The sequence below is a fragment of the Temnothorax americanus genome, unplaced genomic scaffold (genome assembly GCF_048541705.1).
Source record: "Temnothorax americanus isolate GAGA-0224 unplaced genomic scaffold, ASM4854170v1 Scaffold3, whole genome shotgun sequence".
NCBI classification, from domain to species: Eukaryota; Metazoa; Arthropoda; class Insecta; order Hymenoptera; family Formicidae; genus Temnothorax; species Temnothorax americanus.
Genome location: NW_027509442.1, coordinates 2,029,566 through 2,049,373, shown reverse-complemented (window position 1 = coordinate 2,049,373; position 19,808 = coordinate 2,029,566). Strand labels below are relative to the sequence as shown.

The 19,808-nt window shown below is 36.2% G+C and overlaps 1 protein-coding gene across 1 annotated transcript; it reads left to right on the top strand.

Moving 5' to 3' along the window:
• The first annotated feature begins 180 nt into the window (after window positions 1-180).
• LOC143900684 (T-box transcription factor TBX3) lies at window positions 181-19,604 on the top strand. The gene is made up of 5 exons (XM_077412316.1): window positions 181-464; window positions 4,937-5,072; window positions 11,411-11,714; window positions 15,604-15,750; window positions 15,914-19,604. Exons 1-5 carry the CDS (start codon window positions 359-361, stop codon window positions 16,460-16,462), a joined length of 1,242 nt encoding a protein of 413 aa, XP_077268442.1. The 5' UTR covers window positions 181-358; the 3' UTR covers window positions 16,463-19,604.
• The last annotated feature ends 204 nt before the right edge of the window (window positions 19,605-19,808 follow it).

Genomic DNA, 19,808 nt, shown 5'->3' with positions numbered 1-19,808 from the left:
ACACGCGCGTGTCCCCACTCCCCACCCAGTCCCCACTTGTCGCGGTGACGAAACCTGCAGCCAATCAAGCACGTAGGCGTTGCGACGGAGTATAGTTTGTGGGCGGCCATGTTCGACCAACGAGCGCGCGGGACGTATAGTTCGCCTAGTTTCGGCGGGGCTGCACTGATCCCGTTTTGTGGTAGGTCACTGGTAGGCGAGATTGGCGAGAACCGGTCGTCTCAGTCAGTCTCACTTAATAGTCTCCTCCAGTTCCATTCTACAACTGCACGTGACTTCGACGTTCGTTCTGAGCATTTCCGTGCTCGCCTTATACCTTACACCGACGGTGTCGGAGAAGAAACGTCGATCATCGGAGATGTTTCTTCAGGATCCAAACAACGCACTGATGCCCCTGGAACTGAATATGCAACTGGCATCGCCGCTCTTCGCGCAGTCACCGAGCGCTCTGCAACGCAAATTAGGTACGTTATTTGTTATAATTCGCCCCGTAATCGGCCAAGGTGACAAGCCGGGCAACCGGTGAACGTTAGCGGCTTGTGTTTACGGTACGGGATTTTGAATTTTCGTCAACGCAATTAGACGTTGTATGATATTTGATATTTCAAATTTTATAATGTCAAGAACTCGAATCGTGTGATACCGTGCCGATGTGTGTGCGTGACGTGTAAAAGTTTCTCAGGTGTATTTCGCGACTAATAATCTCGAGACAGTCTCTCTCTCTCTCTCTCTCTCTCTCTCTCTCTCTCTCTCTCTCTCTCTCTCTCTCTCTCTCTCTCTCTCCCTCTCTCCCTCTCTCTCTCTCATTTTCACTTCCTTCTCGCATCCTTTTTTCAAAATTAATTTCAATGCTGTCGTTATTGCATCGTCGGAGCAAACTATATATTGGTTTCAATCCAAAAGTCCTTAGCGCGACAGTTAAATTATAATGAATTTTCAAGGTGAAAGAGATCTGTTGATATCCCGATTCGATATACTTAATGATATGTAAAAGTTTCAGATATAATTCGCGACTTATATAATCTCCCACTCGATTCTTTCATCTTCGTTCCTTTTTCCAAATTAATTTGGATACGCTGTCGTTATATTATCGAAGAGCAATTATATTGTTTTTAATCCAAAAGTCCTTAGCGCGACGGTATGAAATTCGAAATGAATTTTCAAGGTGAAAGAGATCAGTTGAATCCGATCCGATGTAATAACATGTAAAAGTTTCTAAAATTTACGATTAATATAATATCCCATTCGATTCTGTGTTTTATCTTTACTTCTTCTCTATTATTTCTTCAAAATTAATTTCGATACGCTGTCGCGGAACTATTGTTGGAGCAATTATATTGTTTTTACCAAAAGTCCTTAGCGCGATTGTTAAGATATAATTTCAATTTGAAAGAGATCTGTTGAATCTCCGATCCGACGTAACGTGCAAAAGTTTCTAAAATTTACGATTAATAATCTCCCATGTGTTTTATCTTTACTTCTTACTCCATTCTCTTTCTTCAAAATTAATTTCGATACGCTGCCGGCGCCGGCGTGGCATTGTTGGAGTGATTATATATATAGATATTTTTTATCAAAACAAAAATTCTCAGCGTGATGATTGAATATTGTATGAGTTTTCAACTGGGAAGAAATCTGTTCTAAGAAAATGATTTTCGTGATGGTCAAACGTCTCGTAACGCGAATCTTGCCTGCCGTGGTGCCTGATGGCGAAAATTCGAAACCAGCCTGCTCTCCGTTTACGGTGTGCGTTCCTGGAAGAAAAAGGTCACTCTAACGAATCGATTTACACCGTAATGAGGAGACCGTGTTCTTCTCGGTCACCTTGCCAATCGCCAAATATCCCGTGTAATGCGTTCCACACTATATAGGCACCGACAGCGCATTTGATTATTTCGCTAAAGATGAAAGGTCGCCGATCGTCGACCGGGCGAATCTATTATCTACCTATATGGCTTTTTACTATGGGCTTACGGGTGCCGGGATAGTTGTGGCCATAATGCTACGTGACAAGTGCGGTGGTCAATGCCTGTAAAGGGTGGCCCCGCTGCTCTATTTTTTGTGTTACCTCACCCACGCCAATTTCTTTCTTAATATATTCGATCTTTCGCAGCCAGCGCGACGCTTCTTCGCAACGTCTGCCGCGCTATTGATGATTCGTGTCGCGTAAGGGATTATTATACCGACGAATAGTCATCGTTATATTAAAATGAATTCTAGAAGTCTCGATCTTAATATTTGTATAATATTATAGGGAATTTGCGTAATTTTTTTTAAAAATTGCATTAAATAATTTCTTAAATGTTCTTTTAATTGTCTTTTTTTTTCGTAATTTTTTAACGCAAAATAACCGAGAAAATAAGCAATACAATATTGCATTATTTGAAATGCCGAAAACGGTCCGGAAACGACCGTTTCTCTCGAGTCTTCCCGAACGTCGTGTGTGACGTCACACCGCAGTAAAGTAATACTTTTAACCATTGAAACAATCATTTATTTTAAAAAATGAGTAAAGCAAAGACACATGAAACGTGTTTTGTACCTTTATGTAAAAGTACTGTTATTAAAACACCAGGTAAACTGTTTTTTTATGTATACCTCAAGATAAAAACGTGAGAATACAAATAGAATCTTCCCGTTTGACGCTGACATAACTTATAACTCGCTGAGATAGAAAGAGAAGGGAGTATACTCGTGTGCACTTGGATGACGTTTCCAAACGCAGCCTAGCAGACGGAGAGTTGAGACTATTGCAATGTGACGTCATGCACTTGTCAGCCAATCAAAATCGTTTTCTCACAGCACAGAAAATTTCAAATATTATTAAAATTTAATTTCATTTTTGAATACCTATTTATTGATTGAAATTTAAAATTTTGTTGTAAATAAATTTATAATGATGTATATTTAAATTACAAACAAAAAAAATGTAATATTTTTTTTATGCAAATTCTCTTATTCTCCGTTCTCTCTCTCTCTCTCTTTTTCTTTCTTGAGACTTTGGTTTGGATTGCGCGTGGATTTACATGCCTTGTTAATTGTTAAATAGAAAGTTAAGGAAATGTTGCCATTTTATCAGATCTATATTATCTATAATATATCCCTTAAATGCCACACCTCTCAAGAATCTCGTAAATTCACTGAGGGGTCTAAAAGACCCCAGCATGAAAAATGTCTCTTTACTCATTGATTTTTTGATGTTTAGTTATGACAATTTTTTTTCAATGGTGTTCAAGGTCTAGAGAAGAGTATAAAATGCTAATATTGTTAAAATTTCAATTTCAACATAGTATAAAAAATTAAGTAAACTGCGAGTACTACTGCTAAGTGTACAAACGGGTAGGTCACGTACTCAACTATCATCAATGGGAGCATGAGCTCCATTTTTGGCAAGAACATTTGAAAACATTTCATTCTAAAGGGTCTGGGGTTCGCTGGACCCCACTGGTCATTTAAGGGATATGTATGTGTATTTTTTCTTTATATTTTATGTATGTATATACATTTTTTTTTTAACTAAAGAATTATGAGAGTATACAACGCTGTTTATGGGAAACATGAGAAATAGATATTATTAATTTTAACATCGTTGAAGGTGGCTCAATGATGTGGACCTGAAACGTCTGGAACATTATATTGTGAAATTTGAATAAATCCACTGTAATCTGAAAGTTATCAACAATTACGTTGTATTCTCATAGCCCTTTAATTACCACAATTTATTGATTCGCTGTTGAGAGTCTGAATAAGTTACTTTTTCCTTTTATTTTATTTTTTAATATTAGAGGAAAGTCCCCTATTTTTAGATTGATATCAGAGTGAATGTGTAGTCACTGATATGCCACTCCAGTGTCTTTTCACTGATTCAGATTTAGGGCCGATATCACATCAGTCTCCGATTAACGTGATCCTCCGATTAAACTCACTCTTCGTCTCTTTCTAGGGGGACAGTTAGAAAGAGATACAGAGTGAGTTTAATCGGAGGATCACGTTAATCGGAAACTGTGATATCGGTCCTTAGAGAGAATCTAATCGCAGTTTTACTTTTTGATAAAAAAGACGATGTGAAAGTTATATTTTTCTAATTACTTTTTAATTATTCTTCTTATTGTTATTTTTTATATGTATATATAGAGATTATAGGGGAGAAGGAAAACATACGGCAAAGTTTTATATATAATTATATACAAAATAATTTTTTTTCGATTATATATATGTTCGTATTATAGTTTAATAATTTTTAAAAGAAAACGAATTTGTATAAAATATTGTCTAATGAGGTTAGCAGCTTGAGCTGATATTTTTCTGTCAAAATGCATTAATTTTTTACCTTTCCATCAATATGTATGAATACCACTACGTGTTTTCGAAATTGCACTGCGATAATTTATATCTGGGCATCAAATTTAGAGGTTTTCCGACTCAAAGGCCTTTTGTGGTTCATTTTGGGCAGAGAAAATTAATTCCGACAGAGCTATACTTATTAGCCTGCACGCGCTCTTCGTCTCATTGTCCGTTTGAGCAGCGAATGTGAACGGACGTATATTTTATGCAGTTAAGAATATTTTCTACTTTTCTTCATATTAATTAATTTTTTATTAGTTATTAAGTTTTAAAAATCAAATTCGATACTCAAGTACCTATATTGAATGGCGTACTATTTGACTTCACGGCGACCGTGTACAAAAGGTAAAATTGGTACCAAGATAAAATCTATTGAAAATGATTTCTTATTATATCATTAGGTCTTATTATATCCTTAGGTCTGAAGCGATCACAAAACAATTCGCGAATTAACATATAAACATTTTTAATATTCAAGTCGTTTTAGGTAACCGGATACTTGATCATTGACCAGAAGGGTTAATTTATCGTTGATTGAACAATTTTATATCCGTTGACTAATCGCACGAATTATACTCTGGTTAATTTGCAGGTGAGAGGATGAATTCAAACGAATGGGTATTTCAACCCCCATTGCTGCGCGGAGTCAACGTGGAGCTGCTTAATCGAAATCTCTGGCAGCAATTCTACGAGAATAGTACAGAAATGATAATTACCAAGAGCGGTCGGTGAGTACTTTACATCCTCATTGCATTCTTGTTCTTTCTTTTTCAAAGCAAGTATACGTACATCAAATTTTTTATTTTTTTCTTTCTTATATTATTTATAAACCTCATTGCTCTCGGATTGGGCAATGTCAACTGAGAATAAATAAAATAATTGCGGCAAGAAAAAACAGTCACGACTCAAACAAAGCCGAACGATAAAATAACAATAACGCAATGACACAGATCTCTCGTGTGAGCGCGGAATCATAATAATCTCTCAAATTATCGTAAAATTTGTGGTGGACGAAACAAAGAAATCTCCAAATTTAATATAATAGATCTCGATAATAGATCATCGGCAAAATCGTGATTGGAGATATGAAGATTTAAGTTTTATAACGATCGCAACAATAATTATACGTTGCCGCGCGCGTTCTGACGCGCCTGAGTGACGCTCGGCAGTGGCGCTCGTGCCTTCAATTGAACAAGCAAGACGAGATACCTCTCGAGGCCTCTTCTTCGTCTCGGCAGCCTCGGCGCCTGTGAGAGGTGGCATCGACGAGACGCCGGGTTGCGACCACTCCCCCACACTGTCTGCTTTGCAACCGGAGGCTGCACTCCGGCGCCACGCCGGCGCTGTCGAAGCCGTCGCGTCGCGATATCTTTAGGGAACAATGGGTCCGCGCCATGGGGATCCCGCAAAATAACGTAATACCCTTAGGCACCATCCCTTATCGCAGATTTGCGAAGGTGCTAGTCGATGACGCGACGGAATATAGCCGCAAATTCTTCGTCGGACAGCTTCTGACGGGACGCCAGATCTTGGAGATTAAAAAGACACTCGTCGCGTCTTCCATTTCGAGAGAAAGCTTTTTTTGCCCCTTTTGAAAGCTTTCGGAAGATAGTTTGCACTTTGATATGATTGTACATACGTTTGAGGTCACTTTTTTTTGTCACTGTCTACCCAAACAGTTATATCTGAAGTCTTTTTTTGCTAAGGTTGACGCACGTGGCGATTATCATGTTTTTAACAATTAAGCTGTCGGATCGCTTTTCATTGCAGTAGTCTCGTCTCACAGATTTAACGCAGGTATATATTTGGGAAAATTATCAGTAGATATATATATTTAACGAGTTAGGGTGCAAGGTGAAAATATGTTATATCGATAATTATCAGCGTGGGGTTTATTAAGAGTCGTAAAAAAAAGGAACCAAGTTTTTGGAATATTTTAAATTAGGCCTTTAGGAATATTTCATGTATTAATATGTATTATAAATATTATTATGAAAAAAAATCACTTAAAAGTTTTTATAAGAATATTAAGGATATATATTCTTCGTTTGCTTTTGTTTATACATTTTTATAATTCGTTAAACAATTAATTGATAAATTTTTTAATCGATAAATATCATTAAAAGATATAATGTTTCTACTATTTTAAATTTTTTTATGAATAAAATAAAACAAAAAGTGGACAACTTTCAGGGATTGATTTTACCCCTTCAGGATGAATTCGGGCAACAAAAAAAATAGCTTATTGCTTATCGGAACATCCTTTATGTATATATTAGCAAATTTTCATACTTCGTTATTGGATGCCCGAGTTGGAAATTTTCCCTTGTTATTGTTAGTAACGCCGAGTTAAGGGAAACGTCGCGTTATACACCATCGTAAATAAGAAGAGACACGGACGTTACAGCGTTTTTTAATATTCCGAAATTGGGGGTTCTCGCTTAAAGGTCTAATATATTCGTGGGACATTTAAGCGTTCCGATAATAATCCCTCTACGCTTCCGTCGCTTCCGAAATTCGGGCTGACACACATTCCAGTCATTTTCTTAACGTGCGATAGGATCGTTTCCTAAGCTAGACAGCCAGGCAGACTGGGCGTTCCGGAGTGACGACAACGCGATTAGTCTCGTAGGATAATGTACCGCAACGACATTTAGGATTCATTGTCCGTCTCGATCGGGGGTCAGTATAGGCGTTATAACCGGTTAGAGATGCGTTCTTCGTTTTTTCGGAAGCAAAATAAGTCATTTTGACGCGCGCTAGAAGCATTAGTCGAAACACGTACAAGGACGTCGGTCCGTTTCCAACTGACCGAAGCTTTCGCCGATAAACAATCGGATAATTTCTTTTCAGATGGGACTCGGGGTGATAAATAGCGATACGGGTACGTAGAATTTTTCGTGGCTTTAAGCAGATAATGCGAACGCGCGCGTATCACGCGCCACGCTTTCCGTGTAATATATCGGTGTCGCGTGGGCGTCAGGTCGTGAAAACCGGAAGGGCGAAAGAAAGGGCGGAAGGAAGGAAGAGCGATCATGAAAAGATTTGTAACCGCTTATGAGCGTTCGTGACTCATTAGAGACTGTCTACGTTCAACAACTAGATTTTGTGCGTCAGTGTGCGTCATTCACACTCAAATTAAGCGCGAAGATATGCGAAGAAAAATTATTCGATTATATCTCTTCCGCGTGACGCGGCACAAAGTTTATGATAAATAATATATCGGGTGCTCGGGTTTTGCATTATGCAAATTTGAAATTTTTTTTCGGGGTTAAGAATTATTATTTATACGTCATACGGTTTGTTCATTTTATTCCTTTACAGAAATTTAATACTGTAAGTGATTATTTGGCTAATGATTATAATTACTTATATTGAGTATTCAAAGCATTAAAAACAGTGCTTTTAATACTCAAAATAAGTAATTAAATTTCTGTAAGGGTTACACATCAGTTTTATACAGTTTATTCATATATACAATATTTTTAAATTCATTTTGTATTTTACTTTCTTAATATTTCTTTTTTTTTTTTTTAATCTTAAGCGACTTTTTTTTGCGTTTCCTTGCACATATGTTTGTAACAGAAATGGAAGATATTCCGTTGCGCGTTATTTCGTTAGAAATTGCATTTTCCGAAAAAATTGCATTTCCTGCACGGAGTCTCGTTGGGAAGCAACCTACACTTTTGTAACGTTATACGTCGAATATCTAATTACGTGACACTGGACCACTTTAGGTGTGTGGTCCAACGTCTCTCCTGATTCCTGATCGACGTAAGGCGACCATCGATCGTGCTTTTAACGAGCTGACGGATCGTAAACGAGCGATCAGCGTTCTGGGTAAGAAAAAGAAAGTCAGGGTCAAACACACATGTTTATCTTTGCCAGGTCGCGACAATAGCGACGTGTCTGTCTGTCTGTCCATTTGTCCGTGGTCCGTGTGTCTCTTCCGGCACTTCGCTGTTCGTGCGGAAACCACGTGCTCACCACGTGCTTCTTCTTCCCTCGATCCCTTCCCTCACCTTCTCCTCACTTTCTTCCTTTCTCTATTGTTCTGTTTCGCGCTAAAATATAAATCTTGCGAACTCGATTTATATTTCTCAGCACGATATTTGTCCACAACTATGTGTCATTGCTTTCGAATGTGCAGTTTTTGGAATTTTTCTCTCTTTTTGATCGCCGTGCGGTATACGTCCTTGATTTTCCTTTACTATGACTGCGTTCCGATATTCACTGTCAGTACTGAAAATCTATAGTGTACGTTACGCAAACTATAGATTTTCAGTACTTGCAGTGAATATCGGAACGCAACCTATGTACGCGATAATGAAGTGGAGTGACAAATGTGTATATAACAGAAGTGGCGATCGACAGGTAGTTATAATGCACTGTTTCCTAGAAAAAGAATTGAAACGGTGAAAAAAATCCTTTGGAAGATAAATGACACGACTATGACTATGGTCTTTCCAGAGTTGGTTTCAGTTTTCAAAAAAATGATTCTATAGCTACAGTTGATTCAATGGCACAAATGGTCGGGACGTTTTTTTCTTTAGGTAAAAGAAACCTGCAATCTTTTTGTGTACCTTTTTCGAAAAAAGAAGTCTTAATTCCTTCCTTTTAAGCAACATTTAAAATTGTCATAAATGAAAAGAAATACTAAAAACACACACACACATTGTTGCTTATTTATTCAATAAAGAATAGAAGAATATATATTAAAGCGTAGCGGTAGAGATATTTCAGGTAAAGTTTGTCACAGCAAATATTTGCAGTAAGGCTTCACTTAATGTTAGTAATAAATTCAACAAAAGTACGGAAACGAAAAGTCAGGAAACAAAGGCACCGCATTCTTTTGTCATTGGCTCAGAGGTAATCAGGACGTGTATACAAGATTTGTTGCTTTTAATTTTGCCGTTTTTATGTCGGGGGGTATGTCGAACAGCGTGCGCACGTGAGGAGGATAGCCCACGCGACTTTCGAGTGGGTCCCGTAATCGTATAACAGGATGAGACACGGGCTCCCAACTCCCAGAGCTCGTGCCACTGAGATGCGACGTTATATCACACCACTGCCACTGCAGACGTTATCTCATCGCCGCGTAATTACAAGAGGCTCCTTAAACCAGATGCGTCTGTCGCAGCGGCGGCATCGGGGCACGAGCACCCGACAGCCGTCGGGACGGCGCGGGGCGAACGCGACATTACGTATAGCTAATAAGGATCGCTTCTCGAAAAAATTTTTTGTTTCGCCGCGGTTATTATCGCGATCGAATCTTTTGAACGTTAATAAGAGAGAAAAGAATCGTCTAATGTAAAATAAAAGACGTGATTCTAAGTCGCGCCATGATTAATGGTACAAAAGCAAATAAGTAAAATGGAAAGCAATTGGAATTTTTATAATCGTATGCGCCTTAAGAGAACGACGAAAAATAATACGATTGCTATTCTTGATAATTTATAACGACTTAGGATTTTTTGTTATATTACTGAAGAGTCTGAGTCTCTGACTTTCACTGATGTTTTTATACAAAGCAGAGTGAAATGGAAAGCGATTGGAATTTGTATAATGGTGCGCCTTTTGAGAGAATGACGAAGAATAATACGGTTGGCTACTTTTGATAATTTTTAACGACTCAGGATTTTTTGTTATATCTGCACCGAAAAGTCTCGTCTCCAAGCTTCACTGTCTTTACCTACTAATGTATTGACAATGTAGCACCAAGGCTAGCCGCAGACCGGGCGCACGAAGGCAAATCCTTTGTCGGCCGACTCGATACGAGGTCGAACGCGAAAAATACTGGGGGAAAACCCGCAATTAGGCAGGCAAACGGCGGCTGTTCGATTTGACTTTCCGTGGAAATATTTGCGTAGTCGGAAAAACTAGTTGACGAGGGTGAAAGCTGGAAGTCTCGCGTAGTAATAGGAGCGGACTTAACGCAGCGTCGGCGTCGTTCTCTCGGCGACGCCTACCCGTCGCCGGCACCCGGCACGTTAATGACTATAAACGAAGACCTTTGTTCTTTCGTGGAAAAGTGTGCGAATACTACCTGCACGAAAAGACCTTTTTAGCGTTAAAAGTCTCTACGAGGCAAAATTATCTGTAAAAGGACTCTACGCACATGCGTCGTTTCTAATCTTATCTCTGTGCTATATCATTAGTGTTCAATAAAGTCTCCATTTTCGATATTATTTACTCTCTATAAATCTGATTCGAATCAGTGGCATACTTTACATTGATATCAATGACTTATTCACTGATTCAGATTTAGAGAGTATGAAACGTCATTATTTATACATGATTGTGTTAAATTGATCAAAAGTACCTATATGTATCTATATGTAGAAAGTACCTTTCTAAAGATTTTATGATAAAACCGTTTACAGAGATATCCATAAAACAGCTTAAAGAAAACAGCTAAAGGAGCAAGACAAGCTTTTATTTACTCGATATGTCTCTCATTTATATTATATTGTATATTCTATATCTATATAATACACACAAAGATAGATGTTTTAATAAAAAAAAGCGCACCATTTTGAAGCGCAATATTTATACTTTTACATACAAAATATTGATTCGTAAAAAAATGAACGTATCTTTATTTAACATTTTGACTACTATGTCGTCTATATCTGGGTGACAGTTTTATTTACCCGATTAAAAATGATTTTACTAAGTATTTATAAAGACATTAAAATTAAAATATTAATATTTATTTTTCTCAATTTTAAAAATACCTATTATTTTGTTTTATAAATGATAGTTTTATTTATTCCATCATCTGAAATTATACACTATTAGATATTTTAATAATATAAATCACAAAATGTATAAAGAGTTAAACTATTACTTTCTCTTTTTTACTTTTTTGCCTGATGTGCAGCTAAAGAATATTTCTTTTTTTTTTCTGCGAAAATTTTGGTGCTTTCCGCACAGAAAGGGATTATATTGTCCTATAGGGAAGCTTGCAGTTGAAAGAGATGAAATTTTGAAAGCTGAATTTGAATACTTAATACGACTCACCATCCATCAGCGATTTTAGGAGCCTTTGTTTGATCTTTTTCAGGCGCATGTTCCCGTCCGTTCAGATAAACGTAAGCGGTTTGGAGAAACGTGAGAATTATTATGTCCTCATGGAGATAGCACCGGCCTCCGATCGCCGCCACAAGTACTGTGGATACCAGAACGGGGGCAAGAACAGCAATATGGGTGGGTGGAGTTTTGCGGGGCCGGCAGAGCCGCAACAGCCCTTCAGCTATAGGATTTATAAGCATCCCGACAGTCCGGCAACGGGGAGCCACTGGATGGACAATCCGATCAGCTTCAATAAATTGAAGCTCACGAACAACATCAACGACCCCAATAATAACGTAAGTAATATGCGCTGACTTATTATCGTACTTATCGTAATTAGTATGCAATATATAGCTAAGTAATAGGTAATGAAATATATGGTAAGTAATGAATGCACATAGATATATATATATATAGGTCTTATTTTATAAGTTAGTCTATTGGTGCTGTTTCTTGGGCAATTAAAGTCACCATATTTTATGCGAGTCACAATGGTGACTTCACGAGTATGTGCCCAATTCGTTCGATTGTTGGTTTGTAGCGTCGATCGTCCGATGACATATCTCGGTGAGGGCAATGAGTCTTTATGCTAATTTATATATTTAGGTAGCGCGGCCAGGCGCTCACGAGAAAGCGCGTTTGCTCGCACGTGGCTAATTAGTGTGCTGAACTAGTGCAATAAGTTAGAATAGAAGAAAATATATTTGTTTCATTCTAACTTATTTCACTAGTTCAGAAGTGCAGCGAAAACGAACAGGCCTAGTGGGGGCATACGCGTCCACCATTATATAAATACACACACACACAATTTATATATATTTTAGTTTATTTATATATATAAATTTATATATATATGTGTGCGTATATCTATATCTATATATATTACATATAAGAACAAAGAATAAAATAAATTATTTGTTAATTAAAAGGAATTATATGTGTATACATATATTTTTTCTTTTTAAATTAACAAATAACTTGTTTTATATTTTTTAGTAAATTTTTATATTGTAAAACAAAAAATATTATATTATCAGTATCTAGTTATAAAATCATAAAACGATATACAAAAATTAACAGAGAAATACATGGGCGAAAAACAATCCTTTGTAGAAAACATAAGAGGAGAACAAACCGTTCATTTAATGACCGCCACTTATTTATCTGGTTCTTCAATGTTTTGACAGCCTTAAATATTTTGAAAAATCCTTATTTCCTCTTTCCCCATTTCCATCTTTGTTATCCCGGTCTCGTGTTACGTTTTATCTTCTATTTATGTTGCGTCGAGTATCGCTACGTCCCATCCCGTCTAATTTGTTTCCGACTCTTTCTTTTTAGCATTAACGCTATTAACTATACCAATTAATAGTTACGAAACATTGTACGAATTATTTCAGGTACTTCTAAAAGTTGCGCAAAATTTTCTTTCTTTTTTTTACGATGCAATATATTTTGTTTTCTATTTTTTAAAATCATTTCTCCTATTTCTCAATTTTTGTATATTGTATATTTTTAAATAGCGATAACAGATGATAGATAAAAGAAGTTGTGATACGGTAATCTAGATTCTTTAGATTATAAAGTAATCTGTATTAGAAGGTATGTTTTTTCCTAACATCAAAGTGGTAAATCTCTCCTCGGTCTAATAAATAAGTTTTAATTTGTAAGCCACTAAAAAAGATATATACGAGTGTATATATGTACATATATATATATAAAATCGGTGCACGCAAAAATATATTCAAAGACTCGTGATATTTTTGTGGGTATTCGAACTAAATTCTCTCACAAAATTCGCTCAAAGGAAGCGCGTCTTGTGGTTACATGAGGATTAGAAACTTCTGGAAAAAAAAAAGATCGCCGAGCCGGTCTTTCGGCGGTGCATTTTCCGGTAGAGACTAAGCTACTCAAGATGGTGCGGCACGTCGATCGGCATCTATGGGAGATTAGCACGCTCCACGATACCCTGTAATCGATATACCTCCCTTCCCCACTGGGACTGAACGAGAGCGGATTTGTTTACGGCCGACAAGGCTCCAAGCCGCCATCATCGCCGTTGGTGTTAAAAATGCCGTTTTACGGTTCTCTTCCATACCTTTGTCGACGGCAAGAAGGATGAGTATAGAAGAGCTCGGCGGCACTTTTGCTCGTTATTACCCATTCGAGCCGATTCATGCGTGAAAAACTTTACGTTAATCCACAAAGGTGGATTTAGCGGCTAGACAAACAAGAGATTCGCTTTGTCGCGCGTTTATCATAGTTTCGTCACCTTTTTCTTTAATCGGGAAACGGAATCTGGTCTGATTTAAGACATCTCCCTATTCTATCTAATCTAAACCAGCTAAAAATCAGAAAGAAAAAACAGTTATATGTCCTACTGTAGAAATGTTAATAAATTTTTAATTATGAGCGATTTTGAGTTGTAGAATTTTGGCGACAAGTCTTCACTAATCTTTACGTCAGCGTGAAAATTTTTCTTCCTAGCCAATATTTTCTTTCAAACAGGATTTATTTAATATAAGACTATCGAAGTATGTAACACTGAAAATAAAAAGAAAAAAAAATTAGGAAATTAGTTATTGTTAAATATTCAGTTAAATATCTTATATTATCTTTCATTAAAAAGATATATTATACAGCCAAAGGAAAGATAGATGAACCGAGGAATTTTTTGAATTAAAAACTGTATTGTAGCTTACATTCCTTTATTTTTCAGTGTTACAATTAAGTTTTGATAATCAAACTTCACGTGAAAATGTAAATATTCCGCTTGAAATCGTCCAAGGAGAAAAGTCTCGTTGTTTCTGTTTGTGCCTCTGAAGGTTATTTCGCCAAAACTCTCGTACCTAATAGAATTGCTTATAATATGAACATTTTTCTATCGTTTAGCATTTTGACCGCCATGTCACCCGAAAGTTTCTACAAGTCCTGTCACCCGTGGCTTTACGGTTTTGTTTATCCGGCTAGGAATAGTTTTATTACTTTCAAAGATTTATAAAGACATTAAAAGAAACACACTGAAATATTAAAGTATATAATATGCTAAATTTATTAAAAATAGAATTATTTTTTATTTTTCTGCTAGTACCTATTTGTTTAAATTGGTTTCGCAAAGAGATCTATTATTTACGTTTGGTGAGCGACAGTTTTATTTATTCTATAACCATATCATTAAATATTTAATGATATAAATAATATATAATATATACTATGTATTATTTATATATTGTTATATATACATATAAATATATGATTCTTATTTTCTTGTATTTATTTTTTATACGGTTTATTTTATGCATATTTTATAAACAGTCGCACACTTCTCGATTTTGACCCAAATTCGTGCCGAAACCAATTTGGCAATCAAAGTGTTAAATGATTTCGGACTCGTTGAGATTTGTCGAAGAAAGATGTATACGTGATACTTTTCATACTAAAATATAAATCCGTCTTAACCCGCGCGTAAAAAAAATGTGAAACGTCAGTAACGACTACCAGATCGCGTATTGAAGTGGTGCATCTCGCTCTAGATTCATACGAGAGATCCTCGGTGGCGCGGAGACATGTGATTCCGGGAAGGTTGCAGGGCCTAGTCTGGTTTTCGGGAATCGCGTCTGTGTCTACCGTCGGCCTCTTTAGTGAGGCGCCAACTTATCTCGAAAAAGCGGCGCCCCTTTTACCCGGTTCCTCAAACTAATTACGAATTTAATAAAATTCCCGGCGCTTCGTCCCTCTCCTTTCGTCCCTTCGCCCCAATCCTTGTTCGCAGCTAACAGAAAGGGCCTCTTCTCTTTCGTACTCATCTCCCCTCACCTCTTCGGGATCGTCTTTCGCGATGCAGATACCGCGTAAAGGCGATCCTTTTTTTTCCGCATTTAACACTCGAAAATAAGAAATTCGTAAAGAGCAAGATACATTTACGAACGACGCATATGAGCTCTCCAGGGTTTTTGATATTTTTCTAATTGATGAGAAATCGCATCGTTCAAACTCGAAATGTAATAGATGTGAAAATGAAATATTGATGCGTTCACAATAATAGTTCCAATAATAGTTTAAGGGCTCGATGAATTTTTGACATTGCTGATTTTAACGATGTGCCATCCAAAGTTGTTTTAAATCTCACGTTATTTTTAATTTTTTTTTAAATTATACGAATTTCAGAAAAAAATGTATATTTTACAGGTGGTATTAACATCGATGCATAAATACGTGCCTAGGATCTGGATAGTTCGTTGCTTCGATGCAAAGAACTACAACGAACTCTTCACCCATCCAACCGCGACGTTTGCTTTTAAGGAGACGGAATTTATCGCGGTGACGGCGTACCAAGTATGTATTATAGGAATATTATTCCTTCTTTCTTTCTTTATTATATTATTGTTACATAGTTTATTTTTTTTACATATCTAAAAGAGATCTGATTCGGGAACGTAAAGCAACCTTTTCCATTGTAATTGAGTCTAACGGGAACACCTGTGTGTTATTTTTGCAGAACGAGAACATCACGAAGTTGAAGATCAATAACAATCCATTCGCTAAGGGTTTTCGCGAGACGGGTCAGTCACGATTCAAGCGAAAGCATCATTCGATCGATCATCAGGCCCAATCGGATTCCAGTCCCGACGAAGGGGTCTCGTTGACCTACGACTCCGAATCGAATCAGGTCGCGAGCGAGGGGGACAGCGTCGCGAGTATCGCGGAGAACTCGATGGAATCGATGGAAAGACTCACGGTCGAGGAAAACACGGACAACAACGACGCACGTGATGACGCCAGACCGATCGCCGCGAATCCGAGATCACCAGAGAAGGCTGAGAACGAGCTCGAGGTACCCTTTCACAGGCCCTGGACGGACCCGCCACGTAGTCGTCACCAAGTAATGCCGTCGTCATACTACAATTTGTATTATCCTCATCACCCGTCGTATTATCCGCCGTATTACTTGTACTCACAATATGTGGCATCGGACTATATGAGACTGCGCGATTATCAGTTTAATTATTTCTACAGGCACCTAGGGTACGGATATCCTAGACTGTGACGCATGCGAACGTACGCTGTTTCGTTTTTTTTCTCGCGATTTTATTGCCAAAAATTTATGAGTTTCATGAAGAATAAACATTTCTATCAACGCAGATTAATTTTAATCTCGGTTTAATTTACCTTTCATCTTTTTCTAATTTTAAGAGTTAGATAAAGATAGAAAGTTAAACCGAGATTAAAGTTAATCTACATTGGTAGAAATGGACATAAGACTGAAAGTTTTAAAATTGCCGTTTAACACGGCGTCTATAAATAATATCAAAGTAAATACATAAACTACCGTTCAAAAATTTAGAAGTACTGCTTTCTTAAGAAATACAACATTGGTGTCAATACTTTTGAAGAAGAATCCCTCAATTGCTCGCACTGCGTTTCTGTCATTTCAGACAAATCTTTTTTTATATCGCATTCTTCGTCTCTTTCTGCTCAAATCGTAGCTTGAGACCCTCTATTTCCCGCTACAGATCCTCTATTCGCCGAGCTGAATCGCTCTCGACATTCGCCAGAACGCTTTCCGAAGATTTCTGGACAGAATCTTGGAAATTTATACTTTAAATGATAGAATATTTCCGTGAAATTCTTACTTTTAACTCTTTCTGATGGCGTATTGCACTAGCGTTTGATTTTATCAACACATGCCTCATATTGTCTCTGTTGCTCCAATGTCTCGTCCATATTTATTAAGATTCTTCTCTGCGATACGAATTTGCTCATTTACATTATTTAGATCCTAAAGAAAAACGTCATATATGAAAAATTTGCTATCTGTTTTATCCATTGAACACAGTATTATTTGTTTCTAATCATTTTTCAAGGAAAAAATTTTATTTAAAGAATCGTTTTTTTTTTAAAGAAGGTAGTGCTTCCAAATTTTTGAACGGTAATTATATAAAAGTTATATTTGCATATTTTTACAATTGTTTGCATAATTATTTGCGCGTCTTATTCTTCATTCATATCATATAATGTCATTCATAGATCTTTAAAATAGTTTAAAATTAGCATAAAAAATAAAATAACAAAAAGAAATTTCATATGCTGTATCTCCTATAAATTTCATAATATTATATATTTAATGTACATTATATATGTATATTAAATGAAGATGAATTTTATGAGGTATTTTAAGATAAATAGGACGTTAACTGAATTATTTCAAAGATCTATAAACATTTTTACATGATTATGCCAAAGATGCCAAAGATAAATATTTTGTAATATCCCCTACAATAAATGGTTTTAATAATATGAGTTGAAACTCATTTTATAATTTGAGGACTTCACGTAAAAAAATTTAATGTGAGTTTACAACGATAAAATGTTTTGCGTACGCTACATATATATGTATGTACATATTATTACTCCTACGTGTTGTTATCTATAAAAGATTAAAATGAAAGATTTATTTTAAGCAACGAGATCTGACAATTTTGTTGTTGAGATGTAAATGTATAAATAAAGCATCGAAATAAGATATAAAAAAGTAAAAAAATTTTAAGACTTAAAAATTAAAAGGTTCGTGATTTTACAGTTACGAATAGTATACAAAAATTATAAGTTAAATTTAAGATTTTATATAAAAATCACCGAAGGAATACGAATATTCATTTTTACATATATTAAGTCTCTGCCACGACTATTGTCACAAATATATTGTAATAACAAGTATATTTTGATGCGACGGCTTTGCGGAGCTGCAAATACAATGATATATATACTCGTGATACTTTCCACAACATTTCTGTCGCGTTTAACTTTACAACCGTACTTACCTGTAAAGTGTCAGCGAGGTCGAATATTTACAAATTTACTGTTGATCTCGTCTGAGATGGGGCGTCAAATCGGCATCTTCTAGAAGAATTCGCCGTTTCGTTGCGAAACAAATTCGTTTTTCATTCTTAATGATGTACAATGAAAATGGGAAAAGAAATAAGAGGCAATAACGAAATCGTCTGATTATCATGCGTTATCATTCCGTTATCGTTTCCTGTTTCTTTTTCTCATTTAGATTCGCTATAACATTTACATATATTTGTCTACGAAGACACGACATATTCGTATTCCTTTAAAAGTGCGGAATCAATGACGATCCGCATCGTATATATTTGTTTCTATATATGTATATATATGTATATGTGTTTATATATACAATATATATATATAATATATATAACATATATATAGATGTATTTTATATTATATATTACATATATAAGTTCTATTGTGTAATATAATGTATAATATAAAAAAAAATATATAAAAAGTATGCATGATGTAGCGCGCGCGCGCGCCTGCATATGTATGTATATATTATTTGTGATAACGTTAGATTTAATGTGGATAAAAATGAATGAACAGTGAATGCAAATCCCTTCGACTTCGCATTCGTTATTCGTTCATTTCCTTTCGAATCGCGCATTCGTATATGGGTCGTATATATCGAATTCGATGTTCGATGCGTATATACTGAAAGCAAGAACGTCTGGAAATGCAGAGATTATTGCAGGTTGAAAGTGCGACAGATTTGCTGGATTCAAAGGAGAAAGAAAGATGAAGATATAAAGAAAGGAAATGCAGAAATATCTGTCGTCACTGTGTCAAAAGTATATTTTATTACGGCAAATGTAAAATTGTTTATCTTCACATCGCTCTTTATAGAATTTCTGCATCCTTTGCTACATTTCGATAATAATACAGAAGAAGAAAAAAAACAATGTCCTTCGAACTTCGACTGCAATAATTGATATTCGCTGTCAATGGCTCGTCTTGTCGCGTCGTACTGCGTATAATTACTATTGTAGAATTAATTATAATATGATTAATGTTACTTGTGATAATTAATTTTTGCACTTACAATAATTACCAAAGAGATACTTTGTCCGCAACGACTTAATTAGACAGGACAGTTTTTGACAACGTGTAATATGTCGTACATATAACATTTGCATCAACATTTCAATACATGTATATTTGTGCCCAAAGAATTTTTAGTCTCGATACAACACGGCAAACGGTCGAGTGCCTTATCGCGCCGCGCGCCGCGATCTGTTTAGGAGAAACCTCGTATGTGAAATAGATTTTTACACGTAGAACCTTTTTATACCGCATTTATATGCAACTTTTATTAAGATTAATGCAACTTCACGCATAGCAAAATGTTTTAACGAAAAAAAAATGACAAAATATCATGGGGAACAAAATATCATCTCTCTGCTTGTAGCGAGCGCATTCGATAATCGTGATTAAATCTTACGCAATAAACGATCGCTTATGGAAGCGTGTGTGAATTTTCAAAGAACCATACAACGCGGCTCTTTGAAGATACGCGATCGAATATTATTTAA